General features: G+C 37.2%; 1 protein-coding gene across 1 annotated transcript in view; it reads right to left on the bottom strand.

Annotated features, from left to right (window-relative positions):
• LOC136261602 (adhesion G-protein coupled receptor V1-like) overlaps positions 1 to 22,524 on the bottom strand; it is a 41,093-nt gene that overhangs the window by 4,605 nt on the left and 13,964 nt on the right. Inside the window, exons 9-30 of the mRNA XM_066055631.1 lie at positions 21,917 to 22,120; positions 21,724 to 21,858; positions 20,151 to 20,333; positions 19,964 to 20,101; positions 19,714 to 19,911; positions 19,431 to 19,568; positions 4,405 to 4,617; positions 4,208 to 4,357; positions 3,958 to 4,158; positions 3,776 to 3,910; positions 3,520 to 3,726; positions 3,332 to 3,466; positions 3,070 to 3,279; positions 2,880 to 3,017; positions 2,619 to 2,825; positions 2,425 to 2,565; positions 2,150 to 2,353; positions 1,966 to 2,091; positions 1,725 to 1,919; positions 555 to 689; positions 238 to 504; positions 45 to 185 (exon numbers count right to left, since the gene is read on the bottom strand). Coding sequence (XP_065911703.1) covers positions 45 to 185; positions 238 to 504; positions 555 to 689; positions 1,725 to 1,919; positions 1,966 to 2,091; positions 2,150 to 2,353; positions 2,425 to 2,565; positions 2,619 to 2,825; positions 2,880 to 3,017; positions 3,070 to 3,279; positions 3,332 to 3,466; positions 3,520 to 3,726; positions 3,776 to 3,910; positions 3,958 to 4,158; positions 4,208 to 4,357; positions 4,405 to 4,617; positions 19,431 to 19,568; positions 19,714 to 19,911; positions 19,964 to 20,101; positions 20,151 to 20,333; positions 21,724 to 21,858; positions 21,917 to 22,120 — 3,801 coding nt within the window. The remainder of the gene's footprint in view (positions 1 to 44; positions 186 to 237; positions 505 to 554; positions 690 to 1,724; positions 1,920 to 1,965; positions 2,092 to 2,149; positions 2,354 to 2,424; positions 2,566 to 2,618; positions 2,826 to 2,879; positions 3,018 to 3,069; positions 3,280 to 3,331; positions 3,467 to 3,519; positions 3,727 to 3,775; positions 3,911 to 3,957; positions 4,159 to 4,207; positions 4,358 to 4,404; positions 4,618 to 19,430; positions 19,569 to 19,713; positions 19,912 to 19,963; positions 20,102 to 20,150; positions 20,334 to 21,723; positions 21,859 to 21,916; positions 22,121 to 22,524) is intronic.

Here is a 22,524-nt window from a genome sequence, read left to right as displayed (position 1 = left end):
AAGTTATATAAAGCACCACTGTACAAATCACACAAATTGTAAACCTGTTTCTGAACTGCTAGATGGAGTTATTGAGATATTCACAGTTGTATCAAAGCTTAATGGTCGACTGACTTCAACAACAATCATGACAACATGACCTTCAACAACTGTTTGCTCAGCTGCTGCAAGGCTTGAATATGTTACTGAAATGCACCAGTTATGTAAAATTATATTAGTTACAGGATAATCAATTACCATCATTGTTAATAATTTGTATACTTGATGAGTTTTGTCCTGTGATTTGCAGAGAAATAACTCCTGTTGTCAAAACATGGTAAATTGTAATATGTAATGATTCTGTTGATTCTACAATATCATCATCCACTGTGGTAATGTTGATGGATGTCATGTTCTGGCCAGAGACTAGAACTAATTCTACACCCATCATGTTAGATGTATTCCCTTGAGTAGATGTCAATGTGTTATTAACAGTGGTCGAATTATAATAGTAATAGTCATCAACTAAACGTAAAATACCAATGGAACAAATTGGATGGATTAATATGTCTTACCAGATGTAGTGATAGGAGTTACTTGTATGTAAATGGTAACATTTACTTCAGAAATGTGATCTGCCACAACTGAGACTGTACCTACATCTCCTTCAATGATGTCCTGTGATTCTTGATCAAATCTGATGCCCATAACTAAATACACACATCACATTTTCTTTATTAATCTACCATATAGAGGGTTATTTTCGAAACAGAAAATTTTGCACAAGAAGCAATATCTGAATTTCGAAGGATTTTAATTTCGAAGAGTGTATATTTTGAAGTCCGGAAGGATTTCAAATAAATGGAAATTTGTGTCACAAATTATGAAGATGCATGAATGTTTGTCAAAACTGAATTACTGATGGAATAATTCCCATCCCTGTGTACTGGAGAGAAGACTCAGGGAGTCTCAAGTGAATAAATTCACTGGCTCTATCACACTCGATCATAGCTAGCTATCTAGCTATCTACCATAGATTCTAAGAGCAGACGGCATCAATTTCCCTTCTGGATCGCCTATTTTCTGGTTATTGGCACAGTAATGATACAATTTACCCATTATCATCAGTAATACTGAGCTAAAACTTGAGGAATACACAAGCGGATCGCCGAAAGTTGGATCATTGCTTTCACTTGTGGGAATTTATTTTTGAAGAACAATCGGACGTGGGAATTTATTTCAAAGAGAAGGGCCTCTTTGAAATATCCGAAAATAAAACCTTTTGAAAATTACCAGCTATATATACGGTAACTTCATTAATAATAATTATGCTACACTGTACATTGCATATGTATATACATGATTGTGGTAAACAGAAGCTTTACCTATGAACTGTTTGTTGAGTTTTGTAATTACAGTAGGTTATTAGCACTTATTATGGTTGTGTAAATGTCTTTGTAAATTAGTAAGCAACTTGTTTTTGTATTGTAACCATGTTATTGTAAGATTATGCATGGTATAAAATAGACTTGCGTTACTGTACATTTTGTGTGTGTTTTTTGGTGATCAAAGTTGTTGTTCAAAGGTATATTGCGTGCAGAAAGGAATATTACAATATTACAATGATACATCATCTGTTACCTAAATAGTAATTTTTTTCTCCTAAAATATATGCAATTATGCTCTTTTAGAATGTTCTGTGTATATTGTAATAGTTTACATAAAATACAACAATTATTCGTTACCATCATTATCTATCACATCCACTTGCAAATGATCAGGAGTTCCTAACTGCAAAGGAACTGACTGATTACTTCCATTAAGCATGAAAGAATACTGCTTAACAGTCTCTACCACGGAATCTTCTTTAATGTCAATATCAACCTTGGTCAATGTTTCTCCAGCTTTGAATGTGGCTGTGTAATAATTGTTAGCTCCCTCTATGAAAAGATAAATCATTTTAAATACTATAGTGGATTTACAAACCATCATAGTTGGATAATATCAAAATGTCGTAAGTCAAGACAAATGCATAGTTTGCAACCACTGTAAGTTCCAGTTTGCCTCCTTCAACAACTGATGTATAATTAGATTCAAAAGATACAGTAACAACTAAAAGATACAAAGCAACAGCAGTATGGTAGGGATAAAATACAGAATATACTCTTACCATCAGTTTCAACAATAGTTGCAGTCATTTCATTAAGAACACCAGGCATAATTCCAATCTCCATCAACTCATCTGTGATGTCAATTTTCAAAGTAAGAACTTCATCATACTCGACAACATCATCATCAATTGCCTCCAATATTATATTCTGTATTGTTTCATTAGGTCCAAACTTTACAGTTTGAGGCAAAGAGTAATCATCACCTGAAAATTATTGTGATTCAGTATGTATATATTTTCTAGTTTGTTGTGTGCACCATAAAATAGTCTATCACCTGTTATCAACATTGATGGTGAAGTTATCTCAATGTTCACTGAAAAGTTGGATCCAGCTGCATGATCTAGAACTATTTGTATTATGGTACTATTTCCTTCATCCACAGTAACTGATGACTCATTAAAACTAACATACAAACCTACACAACATACACATGTCTAAAAATAGCTGTACCAATTATAATAAGCTTACTGTCGTCATTCAGTATAACTCCAATTGCTTTTGTAATATTTCCATCCTTCACACCTATTTCTTTCATTGCAGCTGTTATCATTATTGCAATATCAATTGTTTCATTAAATTCAGGGTCGATATCATCAAAAATTGTAATGTTAACAGACACTAGAGTACTGTTTGGGCTAAAGACTACTTCAATTTCACCACTATCGAAGTCTAGTTCTATAATGGAGCAATAGTATACATATAAAGTTATGACAAAGTATGTTGTAGTACCTGATGCAGATTTGGGTGTTAGCTTCAAACTGACACTTATATTGGCATTTGTTGGTGGATCACTCTCCAAGGTAATAGCCATTACTCTACTATCCTCAAAACTGAAGTACTCAGTAGTAGTTAAGCCCACATAGATCACTGTGTACAGACACACTAAACACATTATTAAATTGAAATAAAATATGATCACCATTGGTGTTAATAATAGTAACTGCAGTGATGCTGGTTTCCTCTTCAAGTCTAACTCCAATGTTGTAGCTTTCTTCTGTCAGTTGTAGTAAAGCAAAGAATGTTTCATCAGGCTCTAATATTTTATCCTGCTTTGTGTGGATTAATACACTTGTTTCTGTTTTGTTAAGACCAAGCACCAATTCAAATGTACTACTAACAAAATCATCCTCTGTGTAGAACAGGTGAATCACAAATGTGTTAATGAGCAGAGCGATACATACCAGATGACGAATTGGTGAGTGTGGTTAATATCAATGAGAAATTTCTGTTAGTACTTCTGCCAATAACCACTGTAATTGAAATAACTGCTCCTTCAGTGACATTGTATTTTGGTTGTGCAAATTTCACTACAACAGCTACAACACACATGTTTAACCAAACGATCATACATAACTACTATATTACTAACTATCAATATTTTGTATAGTGATGGTGGCAACTGAAGAAGAATTGGAAATAACTCCTACTTCCCTTGCATCTGATTCAATTTCAAACTGTAATTGAAAAGTTTCATTGAATTCAAGCAATCCGTCAACTCTAGGTGAAATAATAATTGACTTGATTGTCTCATCCATTGCAAAATTAATTGAGGGTGAACTAATGCTGTAATCATCTTCTATATTATATTTCCAATATAAATTAAGATAAATGAGAAATTTACTTACTTGTAGTATTAAGATTAGTGGCATTCACTGATACTGTAAATGTTATACCAGGTTCTCTGTTTAATACCAGAGCAACAGAAAGATCATTTCCTTCAAATACTGTGGCCATGTTGGACAACCACCCAACATAGACCCCTAATTGATACCATAAATAACCGTGTTTATAAAACATATAAACGTACTGTCATCATTTAGAATTCTTCCAGTTGCTGTAGTGATATTTCCTGGTTGTATTGAACTAACCGTAGCTACTATGATAAATGTCAACCTAAACTCTTCAGCTGGTTCCAAATCATCATCATCCATAATATTGATGGATACATTTACCTTTAACTGCCTTGCCACAAAATCCACATTTAAAAGACCAACCATAAAATCAGAACCTGTTCAGTAAAACATGTACATGGTTGTCAGATATAACCACACACTTACCCCCTGCACCACCATGTCCAGTTAAAGGTGTTGCAATAACAAACACTTCAAAAGAAATTCCAACAAGAGCACTGGCTTCTAGTGTGGCTACCAGTGGTGACTCATTCTCAAATGCACTAAACTGTGACTGGGTAAATCCAACAGTGGCAGCTACATGCAACAGAATGTATCAATTATTAGACATGTGTGGTACTCACTGTCATCATCTAATATGTCTACCATTGCCTTAGTAATAAATCCAGCTTTTATTCCAATATCTTTGGCACTGTTTGGAACCACCAACTCAATAGTGAACCGTTCAGTGACAGACTCCACTTCTATATCATCCACAATAGTGATACTTGCTGCAACAGCAGTGATACCAGCTTCGAATTTTACTGGAATTACACTTGTGTAATTGAAATCTTCAGCTATAAATAATAAACGGTCTTGTAACACTGCAGTAAAGTACTTTAGGAGTATCTACATAGCACTAGCTGTTAACTGTAATCATTTAATTGATACAGAGTATTTGATATCATCAGGGGTATAGCCAGACTTTTGGTGATGCCAGGGCCTAGCTGTAAGTTGAAGACCAAAACAAAGAAGAAAACAAGTTGATGTTGTACACTTCTAAAAACCAGGCACCATGCAGCTAGCTAACTCATCTATAGACAGTATATGCTACTATGAATTGACCAATTATGTATTACTACTTTACAATAGGGTAATTTTGGGTTGTGCAATAACATTATTAGCTAATTCTCGTATTTTGTAATTCATTAAATATTCGTAATTCGTTCAATTACATTGCTATGCACTACTAAGGAAGCGTTTGTTAAACAAACTGCTTTTACCAACATAATACGCACAAAAGTATCTTCTAAACTGTTTTATAGTTTGACTAACGTGTTTTTTCCCACAAATTCTCTCGACAAAGCCTCAAAGCTGCTCTTCATTTTCATTCACGTATGTAAGGAATACGCCCCCTTTCAACTCGAAGTGATAGGCTATTCCTGGTAGTGTACGAGGCCTGCACCGGGCTAAACGCATGATAACCTCAAGGGGAAGGTAGTCTGAGGAAAGTCGCCACACCCGTATTTCAGTCCGCCGAAAAGAAACCACCTCAGAGCAAAGTTCACCTGTGCAGAAGTTTAATACAGACTTCATTTCACTTTTACTTCTTACTTAAAAGCTGTTCTTACCATTACTAAACGATTTTGCTCACGTGGGTGCGTACGGATAAACATAGATAGGTAGATAGGTACACACACACACACTTTTACGAAAACAATTTCAGTAAACCAGGCGCACGCCCACAGCCGGCCGAAGGCCAGCTGTGGGCGCGCGCCTGGTCTAAAAAGGTAACTACCTACAAACAATAGCTGCCCTCCACCAACTATACCTCCTTAATTATAACTACATACGTAGCTTGTTACACTGCTTTTCTCTGAAATATTGTGACTGCTCTATTATGCACATATCAATGTTTTGCCCCACCACTATGAACACAGGCAGAGGTGGGGGATAGGTGGGAATTTGAACATTTAAAAATTCTTATCCCCACTACCTGGGGCTACTTTTGATGTCAAATTCCCCACTTATCCCCCAGTAAAGGACCCCGAAGCACCCGCTACGTGCCCTTGTTGCATCAAATACCCCACCACCTGGGGCACAGTTTGAGGTCGATTCCCCACCTACCCCCCACTTCTGCCCGTGTTCATAGTAGTGGGGCAAAACATTGATAGGTGCATTAGAGTATCTTGATCTTGGCTGCTCTATTAGAGTATCTCCAATTATTGATGCCCCAGGTTGTATTTTCAACAGAGCTTTAATGACAAGAACCTGACTCCCTGCTGTATATGTTTTCAATTTCTTTGTGGCACATGGGTTCCTACTGGGATAGCAATTAAGTTTCCTTAGAATTGTTCTGGTGATTGTTAAATGTCTATCATTAAACACAAATTTCAAGGAAGTTTTAATGCTTTCTAATGCTTTATTTGATATCATCATATCAAAGTGCTGCTGTGATCAAGACACACGGTAGTGTGTCGTGCGGCCCAAGAAGCCGGCGCATAACACCCGTGAGTATATTGACAGGAAGAAAGAAAACGCAATTTTCGCACCTCCGTAGTTCTGTGCTCCCTTGATGAAACAAGACGATTTTTGCTGTGGAAATGCCCTCCAACTGCAGCACTCCACATTCCAAATTTTAGCGAAATTGCTTAACGCGTTCCCAAGATATGCGACTTCAGAAATTGGCTCAGTTTCTTCGGTTTTTTTTCTTCTTATTTTTCTTTTTCTTGTCGCACACTTACAAAAACTGCTATAAAACGCGAACGCTATATCCGATTGCCTTGCAATTTGGCACACAGAAGGGGGATATAAAAGCGCATCTGGGTACCAACTTTGGCTGGAATACCATAAACAGGCAAAGAGTTATGAGCGATTATTCACGAAAAATAACACCAATATGTTGTCACGCCTACAGGGTAAACCGCATATGGGAAGAAGCTGAAAATCGGTGGGTGAATAGGTTAACTATTGAACCTCAAATCTTTTGTGGTTTGAAAGAAATCGAGGTAAAAAACAGGGAGATACAACGAAAAAACCAACAGTCTGTAACAATTATGCAATCGAGATTAGCTAATAAAAAAAACGACTGCTTGCCACGCCTACCAGATAAACCGCTTCGGGTAATGCTTTGAAAATCGTTGTACAGATGGAGTAATCATCTTAGAAAGGCTCATCAATGGTGTAGAAGAATCAGACTTAAAGCCACGGAGTTATAACACGAAATCCAACTTGGTGCAGCAAGTGCGAGATCGAGATACTCTAATAGAGCAGTCATCCTAATAGAGCAGTCACCCTGAAGAAAATTCAAGAGATCAGCTAGAAACAAGAAACCTGTATAGAGATCAGCTACACACAAGTCACCCTGTAGAGAGATCAGCTAGAAGAAGTTACCTTGTAGGGAGTTCATGCAACTATGGAAAGAGATAGTTCAGCTAGAAGAAATCACCTTGTAGAGTTCAGCTACAAAGAAACCACCATGTAGAGAGTTCAGCTACAAACCAATCGCCCTGTGGAGAGATCAATAGAAGAAGTCACCTTGCAGAGAGTTCAGCTACAAAGAAACCATCATGTAGAGAGTTCAGCTACAAACAAATCTCCCTGTAGAGAGATTAGCTAGAAGAAGTTACCTTGTAGAGAGTTCAGCTACAAAGAAACCATCATGTAGAGAGTTCAGCTACAAACAAATCTCCCTGTAGAGAGATTAGCTAGAAGAAGTTACCTTGTAGAGAGTTCAGCTACAAAGAAACCATCATGTAGAGAGTTCAGCTACAAACAAATCTCCCTGTAGAGAGATCAGCTAGAAGAAGTTACCTTGTAGAGAGTTCAGCTTCAAACAAATCACCCTGTAGAAAGATCAGCTAGCAGAGGTCACCTTGTAGAGAGTTCAGTTACAAAGAAACCACTATGTAGAGAGCTCAGCTACAAACTAGTGACCTTGTATTATTATTATTATTATTATTGTGATTTTGCTGCTGAAAGACATGGATACAAACTGGGGGGTTGGTATAAAACTAAACTAGACAATAAAATACAGCAGCTGGTGTGCTGATAAGAGCTATCAGCAGCCAATTATAAGTTAAGATTACAAGGGAGCAACTAAAAATTACAAGTAAACTAATTAATTAACAAAGGGGTAATTGGGGTGGAACTACACCTATGACAAGGACATACAACATGATAAGTACAGTAATTATTGTCATCAAAGTTTGAAGTGAACATGGCCCAGAAGATGTTGTAGAGACATCAGCTAGAAGAAGTTACCTTGTAGAGAGTTCAGCTACAAAGAAACCATTCTGTAAAGAGCTCAGCTGCAAACAAATCACCTGTACAGAATTCAGCTACAAACAAATCACCCTGTAGAGAGATCAGCTAGAAGAAATTACCTTGTAGATAGTTCAGCTAAAAACAAATCTCCCTGTAGAGAGATCAGCTAGAAGAAATTACCTTGTAGATAGTTCAGCTACAAACAAATCACCCTGTAGAAAGATCAGTTAGAAGAAGTTACCTTGTAGAGAGTTCAGCTACAAAGAAACCATTTTGTAAAGAGCTCAGCTGCAAACAAATCACCTGTACAGAATTCAGCTACGAACAAATCACCCTGTAGAGAGATCAGCTAGAAGAAGTTACCTTGTAGATAGTTCAGCTACAAACAAATCTCCCTGTAGAGAGATCAGCTAGAAGAAATTACCTTGTAGAGAGTTCAGCTACAAAAAACCACCATGTAGAGAGTTCAGCTGCAAAGAAATCACCCTGTAGAAAATTCTGCAAGAAACAAATTGCCCTGTAGAAAGATCAGTTAGAAGAAGTTACCTTTTAGAAAGTTCAGCTACAAAGAAAAGAAACCATTCTGTAAAGAGCTCAGCTGCAAACAAATCACCTGTACAGAATTCAACTACAAACACATCACCCTGTAGAGAGATCAGCTAGAAGAAGTTACCTTGTAGATCGTTCAGCTACAAACAATTCACCCTATAGAGAGCTTGTAGAGTGTTCAGTTACAAAGAAACCACCATGGAGATTTCTGTAATCAAATTATGTATTATATATATAATTTGTACATTTACTGATAAAATACTTAAAGTACATCTACTTCATCTTTTCTTCTTCCTGTAGTAAAGAAAAAAAACATAGGGTATAAAAGTCCCAAAGCTGGCCATAGGCCGGCTTTGGGGTATACAAATACAAAAAGAAATGAAATCTAATCCAAAACAGCCAAGCTGTAAAAAAAGTGTGCGGCCCTCAGAAAGGCTATGGTGAAAAAAGATGTGAAATCCAAGGTGGCGGCCAAGAAATGGCTGTGATGGTAGGTTAATGGTAAAAATTTTAATAACGACAATTCAGGTGAATTTTTGTGCCGCTTGGTCTTGGCACAAAATTCACCTGAATTGTCATTATTAAAATTTTTACCATTAACCTACCATCACAGCTATTTCTTGGCTGCCACCTTGGATTTCACATCTTTTTCCACCATAGCCTTTCTGAGGGCCGCACACTTTTTTTACAGCTTTGCTGTTTTGGATTAGATATATCTAGTCTTAAGTCCTCAACAAAATTTCAAGATTTGTAATTTTGTGGGATCCTCATTTTAAAAGTATATCTACACTAAAGAACAAGTTGTATATATATATATATATATCTAATCCAAAACAGCCAAGCTGTAAAAAAACAGTGCGGCCCTCAAAAAGGCTATGGTGAAAAAAGATGTGAAATCCAAAGTGACGGCCAAGAAATGGCTGTGATGGTAGGTTAATGGTAAAAATTTTAATAACGACAATTCAGGTGAATTTTTGTGCCGCTAAAAAATTCACCTAAATTGCCGTTATTAAAATTTTACCATTAACCTACCATCACAGCCATTTCTTGGCCGCCACTTTGGATTTCACATCTTTTTTCACCATAGCCTTTTTGAGGGCCGCACTGTTTTTTTACAGCTTGGCTGTTTTGGATTAGATTTCATTTCTTTTTGTATTTGTATACCACAAATAGACCGGCTTTGGGACTTTTTTAATCTGTCTTTTTTTTCTCTACCACAGGAAGAAGAAAAGATGAAGAGATGTACTTTAAATATTTCTGATTTTATCAGCAAATGTACAAATTATATATATAATACATATATTTATTACAGAACTATCCATGGTGGTTTCTTTGTAACTGATCACTCTACAAGGTGACTTCTTCTTGCTGCCCTCTCTACAGGGTGAATTGTTAGTAGCTGAACAATCTACAAGGTAACTTCTTCTAGCTGATCTCTCTACAGGGTGATTTGTTTGTAGCTGAATTCTGTGCAGGTGATTTGTTTGCAGCTGAGCTCTTTACAGAATGGTTTCTTTGTAGCTGAACTCTCTACAAGGTAACTTCTTCTAACTGATCTTTCTACAGGGCAATTTGTTTGTGGCAGAATTTTCTACAGGGTGATTTCTTTGAAGCTGAACTCTCTACATGGTGGTTTCTATGTAACTGAACTCTCTACAAGGTAACTTCTTCTATCTGATCTCTCTACAGGGAGATTTGTTTGTAACTTAACTCTCTACAGGTGGTTTGTTTGCAGCTGAACTCTCTACATGATGGTTCTTTGTAGCTGAACTCTCTACAAGGTAACTTCTTCCAGCTAATCTTTCTACAGGGAGATTTGTTTGTAGCTGAACTCTCTACAGGTGATTTGTTTGCAGTTGAACTCTCTACATGATGGTTCTTTGTAGCTGAACTCTCTACAAGGTGACTTCTTCTAGCTGATCTTTCTACAGGGAGATTTGTTTGTAGCTGAACTCTCTACAGGTGATTTGTTTGCAGCTGAACTCTCTACATGATGGTTTCTTTGTAACTAAACTCTCTACAAGGTGACTTCTTCTAGCTGATCTTTCTACAGGGTGATTTGTTTGTAGCTGAATTCTCTACAAGGAAACTTCTTCTAGCTGATCTCTCTACAGGGAGATTTGTTTGTAGCTGAACTCTTTACAGCTGATTTGTTTGCAGCTGAACTCTCTACATGATGGTTTCTTTGTAACTGAACTCTCTACAAGGTGACTCCTTCTAGCTGATCTTTCTACAGGGTGATTTGTTTGTAGCTGAACTCTCTACAAGGAAACTTCTTCTAGCGGATCTCTCTACAGGGAGATTTGTTTGTAACTGAACTCTCTACAGGTGATTTGTTTGCAGCTGAACTCTCTACATGATGGTTTCTTTGAAGCTGAACTCTCCACAAGGTAACTTCTTCTAGTTGATCTCTCTACAGGGAGATTTGTTTGTAGCTGAACTCTCTACAGGTGATTTGTTTGCAGCTGAACTCTCTACATGATGGTTTCTTTGTAGCTGAACTCTCTACAAGGTAATTTCTTTTAGCTGATGTCTCTACAAGGTCACTAGTTTGTAGCTGAACTCTCTACATGATGATTTCTTTGTAACTGAACTCTCTACAATGTGACTCCTTCTAGCTGATCTTTCTACAGGGAGATTTGTTTGTAGCTGAACTCTCTACAAGGAAACTTCTTCTAACTGATCTCTCTACAGGGAGATTTGTTTGTAGTTGAACTCTCTACAGGTGATTTGTTTGAAGCTGAACTCTCTACATGATGGTTTCTTTGTAACTGAACTCTCTACAAGGTGACTTCTTCTAGCTGATCTTTCTACAGGGAGATTTGTTTGTAGCTGAACTCTCTACAAGGTGACTCCTTCTAGCTGATCTTTCTACAGGGTGATTTGTTTGTAGCTGAACTCTCTACAAGGAAACTTCTTCTAACTAATCTCTCTACAGGGAGATTTTGTTTGTAGTTGAACTCTCTACAGGTGATTTGTTTGAAGCTGAACTCTCTACATGATGGTTTCTTTGTAACTGAACTCTCTACAAGGTAACTTCTTCTAGCTGATCTTTCTACACGGTGATTTGTTTGTAGCTGAACTCTCTACAAGGAAACTTCTTATAGCTGATCTCTCTACAGGGTGATTTGTTTGTAGCTGAACTTTCTACAGGTGATTTGTTTGCAGCTGAACTCTCTACATGATTGTTTCTTTGAAACTGAACTCTCCACAAGGTAACTTCTTCTAGCTGATCTCTCTACAGGAAGATTTGTTTGCAGCTGAACTCTCTACATGATGGTTTCTTTGTAGCTGAACTCTGTACAAGATAATTTATTTTAGCTGATGTCTCTACAAGGTCACTAGTTTGTAGCTGAACTCTCCACAAGGTAACTTCTTCTAGCTGATCTCTCTACAGGAAGATTTGTTTGTAGCTGAACTCTCTACATGATGGTTTCTTTGTAGCTGAACTCTGTACAAGATAATTTATTTTAGCTGATGTCTCTACAAGGTCACTAGTTTGTAGCTGAACTCTCCACAAGGTAACTTCTTCTAGCTGATCTCTCTACAGGGAGATTTGTTTGTAGCTTAACTCTCTACAGGTGATTTGTTTGCAGATGAACTCTCTACATGATGATTTCTTTGTAACTGAACTCTCTACAAAGTGACTCCTTCTAGCTGATCTTTCTACAGGGTGATTTGTTTGTAGCTGAACTCTCTATAGGTGATTTGTTTGCAGCTGAACTCTCTACAATATGGTTTCTTTGTAGCTGAACTCTCCTCAAGGTAACTTCTTCTAGCTGATCTCTCTACAGGGAGATTTGCTTGTAGCTGAACTCTCTACAGGTGATTTGTTTGCAGCTGAACTCTCTACATGGTGGTTTCTTTGTAGCTGAACTCTCTACAAGGTAATTTCTTTTAGCTGATGTCTCTACAAGGTCACTAGTTTGTAGCTGAATTCTCTACATGATGGTTTCTTTGTAACTGAACTCTCTACAAGGTGACTCCTTCTAGCTAATCTTTCTACAGGGTGATTTGTTTGTAGCAGAACTCTCTACAAGGAAACTTCTTCTAGCTGATCTCTCTACAGGGAGATTTGTTTGTAGCTGAACTCTCTACAGGTGTTTTGTTTGCAGCTGAACTCTCCACATGATGGTTTCTTTGTAGCTGAACTCTCTACAAGGTAATTTCTTCTAGCTGATCTTTCTGCAGGGTGAATTGTTTCTAGCTGATCTCTATACAGGTTACTTGTTTCTAGCTGATCTCTTGAATTCTCTGCTCTATTAGGATGACTGCTCTATTAGAGTATCTCGATCTCGCACTTGCTGCTCCAAGTTGGATTTCGTGTTATAACTCTGTGGCTTTAAGTCTGATTCTTCTACACCATTGAAGAGCCTTTCTAAGATGATTACTCCTTCTATACAGCGATTTTCAAAGCATTCCCCCTAGCAGGTTATCTGGTAGGCGTGCCAAGTAGTCGTTTTTTATTAGCTAATCTCGATTGCATAATTGTTACACACTGTTGGTTTTTTCATTGTATCTTCCTAGTTTTTAGCTCGATTTCTTTCAAACCACAAAAGGTTTGAGGTTCAATAGTTAACCTATTCATCAACCGATTTTCAGCTTCTTCCCATACGCGGTTTACCCTGTAGGCTTGACAACATATTGGTGTTATTTTTCGTGAATAATCGATCATAACTCTTTGCCTGTTTATTGTATTCCAGCCAAAGTTAGTACAGAGATGCGTCTTTATCCCCCCTTCTGCGAGCCAAATTTCAAGGCAATCGGATATAGCGTTCACGTTTTATAGCAGTTTTTGTAAGTGCGCGAAAAGAGGAAGAAAAATAAGAAGAAAAAAAAAAACAAAGAAACTAAGCCAATTTTTGAAGTCGCATATCTCGGGAACGCTTGAAGCGATTTCGCTTTAATTTGGAATGTGCAGTGCTGAAGATGGAGGGAGTGTCCACAGCAAAAATCGTCTTGTTTCATCAAGGCAGCACAAAGCTACGGAGGTGCGAAAATTGCGTTTTCTTTCTTCCTGTCAATATACTCACAGGTGTTATGCGCCGGCTTCTTGGGCCGCACGACACACTACCGTGTGTCTTGATCAATATACTCACGGATGTTACGCGCCAGCTTCTATATACATATGCTCTTTAAAGTGATTCACGGTCTTGTTGAAGTTTCATCAATTATTATACCATACTACCACACTGTACCCTTAACACATTTGACTCTAATTCTTCACTTATCAAGACATACCAGAGATGGATTCAGACTTTTAAAAGGAAGTCCACTCTGAAGTAAGGTAATAGCTACAGCATAGCTACCTAGCTGTAGTGTATGATAGCAAATAATCCTCAGTAATTTTTCACTGTCAAATACACTAAAAATTTAGCCCAAAATACTTTCAGGGATCAAAACTTTCACCTATTATGCTCTGCAGTGTCTCCATTATGCATGCGTTATTCTCCTAGGCTAATAATATTTCTTACAATAATTTTGGACATTTGATCATTGAATGTCCTATTAGAGTAGTTCACTACAAAGTGACTGTTCTATTAGAGAGTATTGATCTAATTACAATGCACTTGAGTGCTCTTTTTGCATACTTACTGCTCTATTAGACAGTATCAAACTATTAAGCTCCATAGTTTGAAATATGCCAGCATTACGCTGACATAGCATTCTAGCCTATTATGCTTTTTATTATGTTGGCATATTTGATGTAGGTCTACAAATAGGAAAGCAACTGAAGTCTTTATAGTAGTAGCGTTAATAGTTCAATATCAACATGATAATTATTTTTAGAGGCACTTAATGCATATAAAGGTGTTCAGGTAACAGTTTTAAGTGATTTTGCAATAAACAAAGGTAAACTGAGTGTTTTTCCACTATAAAATTATATAATAGCAATTATTTGAACAACAAAATGTTGATTGGTTCACTGAGAATGAATACTTCAATTAGCATTTCAACAAGTAAAATTAATTGAAAGCTCTTCCAAAGGGTAGGGGCTCTATGGAACCCTTAGAAACTTCCTGGATTTGCCACTGCATAGAACCGCATATGTTCATGTATTTTCAAATCCATTTTATTTTATGTTATTTATCTAGACAGTTGAAGGAATGGTCAGCTCAAGTTTTGGCTCTAGAACCTAAGAGCTTTAAAAGCTACGATGCTACAAACAGAAAGATTGATTAGTACAGTGTTAATATGGAAAATAAAACTACAGGTGCATTAATTAGACTGTCATAGCTTGTACAGATATGTCATTACATTCACACAAACAAATGGATCAATTGCTGGGCAAAACAAGTCTAACAAGTTACAGCCTTACGTATGTCTTTCAATATTTACAGAGAGTAATAACAAACAAAGTAGCTGATCTGTTGTCACCTCCAGAGGGTAAACTGCTTATGGGCTTAAGAATCATTCTATACCAAAACAGCCAAGCTGCAAAAAAAAGTATGCGGCCTCAAAAAGGCCAAGATGAAAAAGTTGGGAAATCAAACCATGGCAGCCAACAAATGGTTGTGATAGTAAGTTGATGGCAAAAAAATTTAATAATGACAATTCAAGTAAATTTGTGTTGCCTCCTCCAAGGATTTTGTATCCAAATTCACCTAAATTAAAATTTTTCCATTAGCCTCATCACAGCATTTCTTGGCCACCACCTTTAATTTCACAACTTACTCCTGTATCAATATTAAAGTTTTTGCTATTAACCTGCCTACATAGCTATTTATTGGCCACCACCTTTGATTTCACAACTTTTTTCACCCTGGTTTTTGGGGGTCGAACCTTTTTGCAGCTTGGCTGTTTTGGAATAGATATCACTTCTATTTGTAATTATATACCTTTTACTTTCCTTTTTTCTTACTATAAAAAGAAAAGTCTATGTAGCTGAATTCCCTCCATCGCTAGACAGTATTTCACTGGTGACAACATTCAATCACCTTGTCAGCTCCATGTGTTCACAGATGCCAGCATGAAAGCTTATAAGGCAGTAGCCTTCCTCATGGATACAACACCAGTTTTGTGACGTCCAAGGCAAGAGTAGCACCACTGTAGCAACTGACACTACCAAAACTGGAGCTCATGGGTGCACTTACAGATGCCAGATTAAGAAATTACATTTCACAGACATTTCAATCGTCCATCTATTGATCCAGGTGAAAAAAAACTTGCAAGAATCTTGCTAATCTTGCATCAAATTCTTGCACAAATCTTGCCAATTCTTGCATTTACTTTCCAGATTGTTGGAGTTTTCCTTGCACCTAGTGTGACCTTGCAAGATCTTGGACGATTTTGTTTAATCTTGCAAGTTTTTTTTTTTGCCTGGTCATGGTCTGATAGCCAAATAGTTCTGTACTGGCTCAATAGTGAAAAGAATTTAAAATCAATTTGTATCCCACTAAATCCTCCAGCTCTCAACCACTGCAACATGGGAGCATTGAAGATAACTCTGCAGATTTAAGGTATCACAGCAGCACAGTTGCAGCAGTCATCCCAAGATTGGCATTCTGGACCACAGTAGCTGACTAACTGCAACAACTGGCCAGTATAGCAGCCATTAGCAACAGTTCATCTGCAAGCAGCAGCTGTGACAACTGCAGAGTTTGTTCCTGCCATCAGCACAACTTCACCTCCTTGAATTGGTCTGCACCATATCATCAACTTGGGTAACTATAGTGCACTTGAGAAAGTAGTAAGGGTTACTGCCATTGTGCTAAGATTTGTAGCTAACCTGAAGTTGAAGAATACTAAACATACTGGGCAACCCACAGCAGTTGAGTTACATGAAGCAACAATGATGTGGGTTAAAGACTGCCAGCAACAAGCACTCTATATTGAAAGTTCCAGTACACATTCATTAGCTAGCAAATGGTTACCACTAGTAAGACAACATCGCCTCTTTATTAATGAAGATGGCTTCATTTGCTATGGCTGGAGGATCCACAATGCTTCTTTGGGCAAGAACAACCAAATTCCCAAACCACTCTTACCAGGAATAGAATATGTGATGTGGTTCCATTTATAATTACTGATATTTACTTTACGGGCGCCTTCTATGCACAGATCAATGGTGCTGAGAGTGAGATCTATTTACATGCGCAACAACAAGAGGAGTGCACTTGGAGATCATTACAGACCTTACCACCAAAACCTTCCTTCTAGCCCTGAGGAGATTTGCAGGTCAAAAGTTACTACTGTGAATAATTGTTTCGGATATTGATTCTACTTACCTCTCAGTGGCGAAAGAGTTGAGGAAGTTATTGTCATCAAGGAAGCTAGCAGAATCATTATAGGCAAATGTGGGAGTACTGTGGAAGTTTTATGCCAAAACGTGCACCTTGGGATGGTGGTTGGTGGGAGTGTTTGATTGGATTATAATGAAGACTGCTTTGAAGAAGATGTTAAATAGAGCTAATGTTTTGTTGACAGTCCTTGAGACGCTTGTTGTGGAAATAGAAGCAGTCCTGAATAATAGGCCCTTGACATACACACCTTCAGAGTTTGATGAGATGGATCCTCTGACTCTGACACGGCAAGAGAATAACTTCCCTATTCTATGAATGACAAAGTGGATGATTCAAACTTTGGAGATGAATCAAGTGTAAGACTATTAGTCAAACAACAGCAACTGGCACTACAACACTTCAAGTTGAGATATAAACATGGACATCTTACCTCATTGCAAGAGTACCACAAGACAGCTTTTGGCTATGGTACAACCAAACAGAGAGTTTCTGTTGGAGATGTAGTTTTGGTTCAAGATGATACTTCCTAAATCAACTGGAAGCTTGCAGTGATAGAGGAAATGATAGTTGGATGTGATGGCTTGGAGAGAGCTGCTCATATCAGAAATATGAATGGCAGGACAAATAGACCTATCCTAAACTGCATCCTTTAGAAGTGTTCCCCCAAGAGACTCTGACAAACAACATATAGACGTCAGTACAGATGATCTAACCCCAAATGATGTGGACAATTCAGCCACAGAACCGACCTCAACATACACCCAAGAAGAAGGCAGAACATTAGATTTAGGCATGGATTAAGGACCTTGGTGACCCTGAGGATGTTGAGTAATTAACTACAGCAACATTTAGTTATTATTGTAATGTGTCATGTGTGTATACAGTTAGGTCAGAGTTTAAGTCGTAGTAGTGTATCCATGAACGTTGCCTTGATCTCACCACATTCCAGAACACTATATTTATCATCACCTGCTCAACATCACCCACTGTAGGAAGGCACCATTTTGGTAGCTCAAAAAGCAAACTGAGTAAACTAAACATGTGTAACAAATGCATGATCTAATAAAACAGTCGCATATACTCAAACAAAAAGGTGTACTTTATTTTCGATAAAGTACAGTTGAGGTGTGAACTGTACTTTGTTTACCACTAACTATACCTTACAAAACTTCAAATAAAGTACAGTTATGACAGTAATTAAAATACAAACATCAGCGGGTTTGTTGTCAACAACCCTCAGGACAGCTGACTGGAACTCAGTAATCAGCAGCTCAGTTCACAGAAAATTGCTGACATTTATGATTATCATGCTAATTGTAACAGGCTTGTTGTATGCTACAAGGAAGCTAAAACACTATGGACCTGACACTCACCTGAACTAGTGTCAACACGTGTAAGTGAACAACCACCATATGCAAGCTGCCATGTTAGTACGTTTTATGTACTGGGCTTCAATTCACTAGAAAACTCCATAATACTTTAAGCATTGCCTTGCTCAATAATAAAGCACTCAGCACCCAGCCTTGATGCTAATAAAGCACTCAGCTTTGCCTTAGCCTTATGCTTTATTAGTATCTTGGCCAAATTCCTTGTGCTTTATTATCCACATAGTATCAGGAGCAGATCTAGGATTTCCCAAGAGGGGGGTGCTAAGCTAGGGGCATCTATAGTGGGAGCTGAAATAATTGGCAACTGGTTGATACAACTAGTAGTACAGTGTGAGTAGCACACTCAGCATGCAGAGCATGCTTTATCTTGGGAGGTCTGGGGACATGCCCTCATAGGAAAATTTTGCAAATTTAGTTTTCTGAGATCAAATTTTTACAGAGCCTTATTGAATAAGCATTGTGAGTCACTTCTGCTATTAAAGTGGAATCATTATTTTCTGCTAGTGGTAACTAGCTTTCATAATTATAAAGGGCAAAGTATAAATGCTGCAGTATGGTTTGGGTTCAAAGGTGAAGTTCAAGGGGTCTAGGAGTTGGTCTTTGTTAATTCTAATGATGGATGTTCTATTAGAGTAATTGACTGTTCTGTTTGATGCTGCTACTTAACAGTTTTTTTAGACTGAAATATAAATTTGACCCCCTCTTGTTAATTCCTAGAAGAGATTAGCTCTTCTGTTCTCACTCTTTCCATCTTTTCATTGTCTGTGTATGCTTTAGATGTAATTCTACCTGTACTGTATCTTTCTAACTAGCACATGGATACATGGTTATGGATGATGGATACATTTCATGGATGGATATACATTTCAAGATGTATTCATTTCATGGAGAGCCATGGATACATTTGTTTGTTTTTTCACCTTACCTCCCATGAACACTATAGGCAGTGAGGTGAACACATGCTCACAATGGTTTTGTACTGGAACAAAAGTTGTTTTGTGTTAAAAACATGTTATGTTCACTACAAGATTTAAACTAACCATGTAAATTGCTTTAAAGTCCCATAATTCCTGCCTTCTGATAAACAGTTCTAGTATTTAACGGGCTTCACAGTATTTAGGAAGATGGCCAATTTATCAAAGGTTACTTAATAAAAACAAGGGACTCAGGTGAAATCTATAATATCATGTACACATATACACACATGTAAATCGATGTGATCACCTGTTGCTGTATCATTAGAAATGATGAGGTTTACTTCAAAAGGGATCGAGCTTGCTTTGGTTAATGTAACCAATACTGATAAAGAGCCAGAACTTTCTTGAACAAAATGTGCGGGAGTTGACAATTGAATTATTATAACTGCAAAAATAATAGAGTACATCATTCACAAACAACCAAATCACTACCCTTCTACTTGTGTACCCAATACATATCTACCTATCAATACATCCATCTATATAACATACTATGTATCTATCTATCTATGGTATTGATTGAGACTCACAGTCATCGTTAATGATAGTGATGGTAGTTTCATTATGTTCTCCTATAACAACGTTTTTTCCAGGATCTTGTAACACAACTTTGAAAGTTTCATCTCTCTCTACTATTAAATCATTAATGATTCTAACAGAGATTACCATTTCAGCAGTATTGGCAGAAAATGTTTTGTGCTCCACAAAAGGCACATAATCACTATTAGCTAAAGAAAAGCATTCACCTTGTTTTGTATCAATGCAATATATGCCACTTACCAACAGCTGTAAGTGGCAGTAATGCCACACTGAAACTGGTAACAGTTGCACTATTAAATTTCCTTCTCACAATAATGTTTATCACTGATGAGATTTCAGTTACAAAGTATGAAGTAGAAGCAAATTCAATAAGAGTATCTACAATAAAACAGTCATCACTATGTACTTAACACTAGTACCAACATACAGCTATCATCAATGATGGTCACCGTGCTAACACTCAACTTTCCAAGTAGCACACCTATCATTTGAAACTGATGAGGAACTTCTAAATATAACTGAATCACTGAGTTGTTTGTAACTTCAGGTATTTCTATGATTCCAGTTGTATTCAAATCATTGGGTTGAAAGTTTCCCACACTGGGAGGCACTGCAAAATTTTTATAAAGATATACAATTACATTTATTTTGTTTATTTCAAACCTAAGTAAGAATGCTAGCACCTAGCTAAAGAGCAAGAACACCAATTTAATTTCTTAATACATAATAACATACATACAAATGTAGTTTTGTTCCTTAACCATATCAGCCACACATTACACTGTAAAGTGTAATGCAGGAACGGATCTAGGATTTTCGAAGAGGGTGCTTAGCTATAGGGCTAAAAACATGGCAATTGGTCAATGCAGTGTGAGAAGTACACTCAGCACGAGGAGCATGCTTTATCTAGGGGTCTGGGGCATGCCCTTACAGGAAACTTTCTGAGATCAAATTTGGCTTTTAAAAGCATGGTAAGCCACTTGCAGTGGTAACTAGCTGTCATATAAAGGGCACAACATAAATGCTGCAGTATGGTTTTTGAGTTCAAAGTTGAAGTTCAAGGGGTCTAGGAGTTGGTCTTTGTTTTTATAGTTTAAATAATTTTAATGATGGATGTTCTATTAGAGTATTTCAATGTTTAGCAGTTTTACCATCAGCGTAGAAATTTTCGTGATGTATAAATTTTCGCAGAATTCGTGGTTTGCAGTTGATCCACGAAAATTAATCCGCATACAGCTGATTCACAAAAATTAATCCATATAGAAACGTACGTCTCAGCTCGAGCAGACCTAATAACCGTCGCCACCAATGTGCTTTCCTTATACTATTAATGCGCATAACAGAGAATAATAGCATATTATTATTTTTGTAATGCGCGACGTATGACCTGACGACGACAGATACACTTATTCACCATAGTGATGATGGCCTTGTTCAACCCGTTTCCTCCATTTCCTCTGATTATTCCAGCAGGAAAGATTTTTTGTGGTGAGTCAACTCCACAAAATGGTTTGCTTAGTCACAAATAAGTGCGCAGGCAGTGTAAATGGAGTAGCCAAGCCATTAGCTAAGCTGTAGCGACCTTAAAACACGAATTTATCTCTCCGCGGCTCCTTGAGAAAATAAACTGGCTCGTCGAGATTAAACCATGAAAATTTTACCCATGAAATTTAATACGCTTACGGTACCCCTGAAATATAAAGTTGATCCCTTCTTGTTAATTCCTAGAAGACTTTTCTTCTCACTCTTTCCATGTTTCCATTACCCATGGATGCAAGTACTGTAGCTTCTACTATCTTTCTAGCTAAAATTTTGGAGGACCCCCCTAAATTCACCCTTAATGCAACCTTAGAAATCAGTACAACAGATTAAACCAATGTGCAATCAACCATGAGCAAAATTTGAGAATATCATGCACAATTAATTCCATATTGTCTGTATAAGTTTTTTAAAGGTGAAATGCTTTTAACAACAGCAAATTACAGTGAGGATAAGCTTACCAATCAAATCAGATGTTTTTGTAGTCATATTAACTGTGAATGATACATTAGCAGGCCTGTCCACAGTTACTTCAAGTATAGCTTGTCTCATTTCACCAACAAAGTAGTATGGCTTATTAAACATAACATAAACGCCTGAGTGAACACATAAATCATAACATTTGGTACAAAGCACTACCACTGTAAAACTCACGGTCAGTATTTATAATGATGGCTCTGCTTTCACTAGTGCTTCCAACTTTAACACTCACTTCATCTGAGATATTGAACTTCAATCCAAATATTTTCCTATATGCCAATGCCACATCAGGAAATATTGGCATATGGCACATAATGGTGGTGCTGTACTTCATCACAGTAATATTGAATGGCTCTGATTGAAAGTCTGTTCTACTTTCTATATAGCACATAAAAATGCAACATGAATATCATATACACACATAAGCACACACGCATGCACACACTCACACTCACAAACAGCCATGTTCACTACACATTTTAAAAAAACACTAGACTGCAAAGGAGCTTATGGAAAAGCAAAGGGAAGAAAGACTATTACTAAACAGAGATTCCCCTTGCTTTCTCAGTAGTGTGCATTTTAACCGTCCTCAGATTTTTGAATACCATGGGCAACAGCAAGGATAGAATTAAGGAAGCTCAGGTCACGGAGAGTACTTTAAACCTCCAAAATGTTTAGTATCCCTGTCAGTAATGTTGTAAATGAAATTAATACCTCACCCAGCAATGTTTTATCTATCTTCTACAAATGTAAGGAAAAATTAGAATTTGAGTAGGATCATA

This window comes from Dysidea avara, chromosome 7 (genome assembly GCF_963678975.1).
Source record: "Dysidea avara chromosome 7, odDysAvar1.4, whole genome shotgun sequence".
Taxonomy (NCBI): Eukaryota; Metazoa; Porifera; class Demospongiae; order Dictyoceratida; family Dysideidae; genus Dysidea; species Dysidea avara.
The sequence above is the reverse complement of the archived record's forward strand: the minus strand, read 5'-3'. Positions and strand labels throughout refer to the sequence as shown.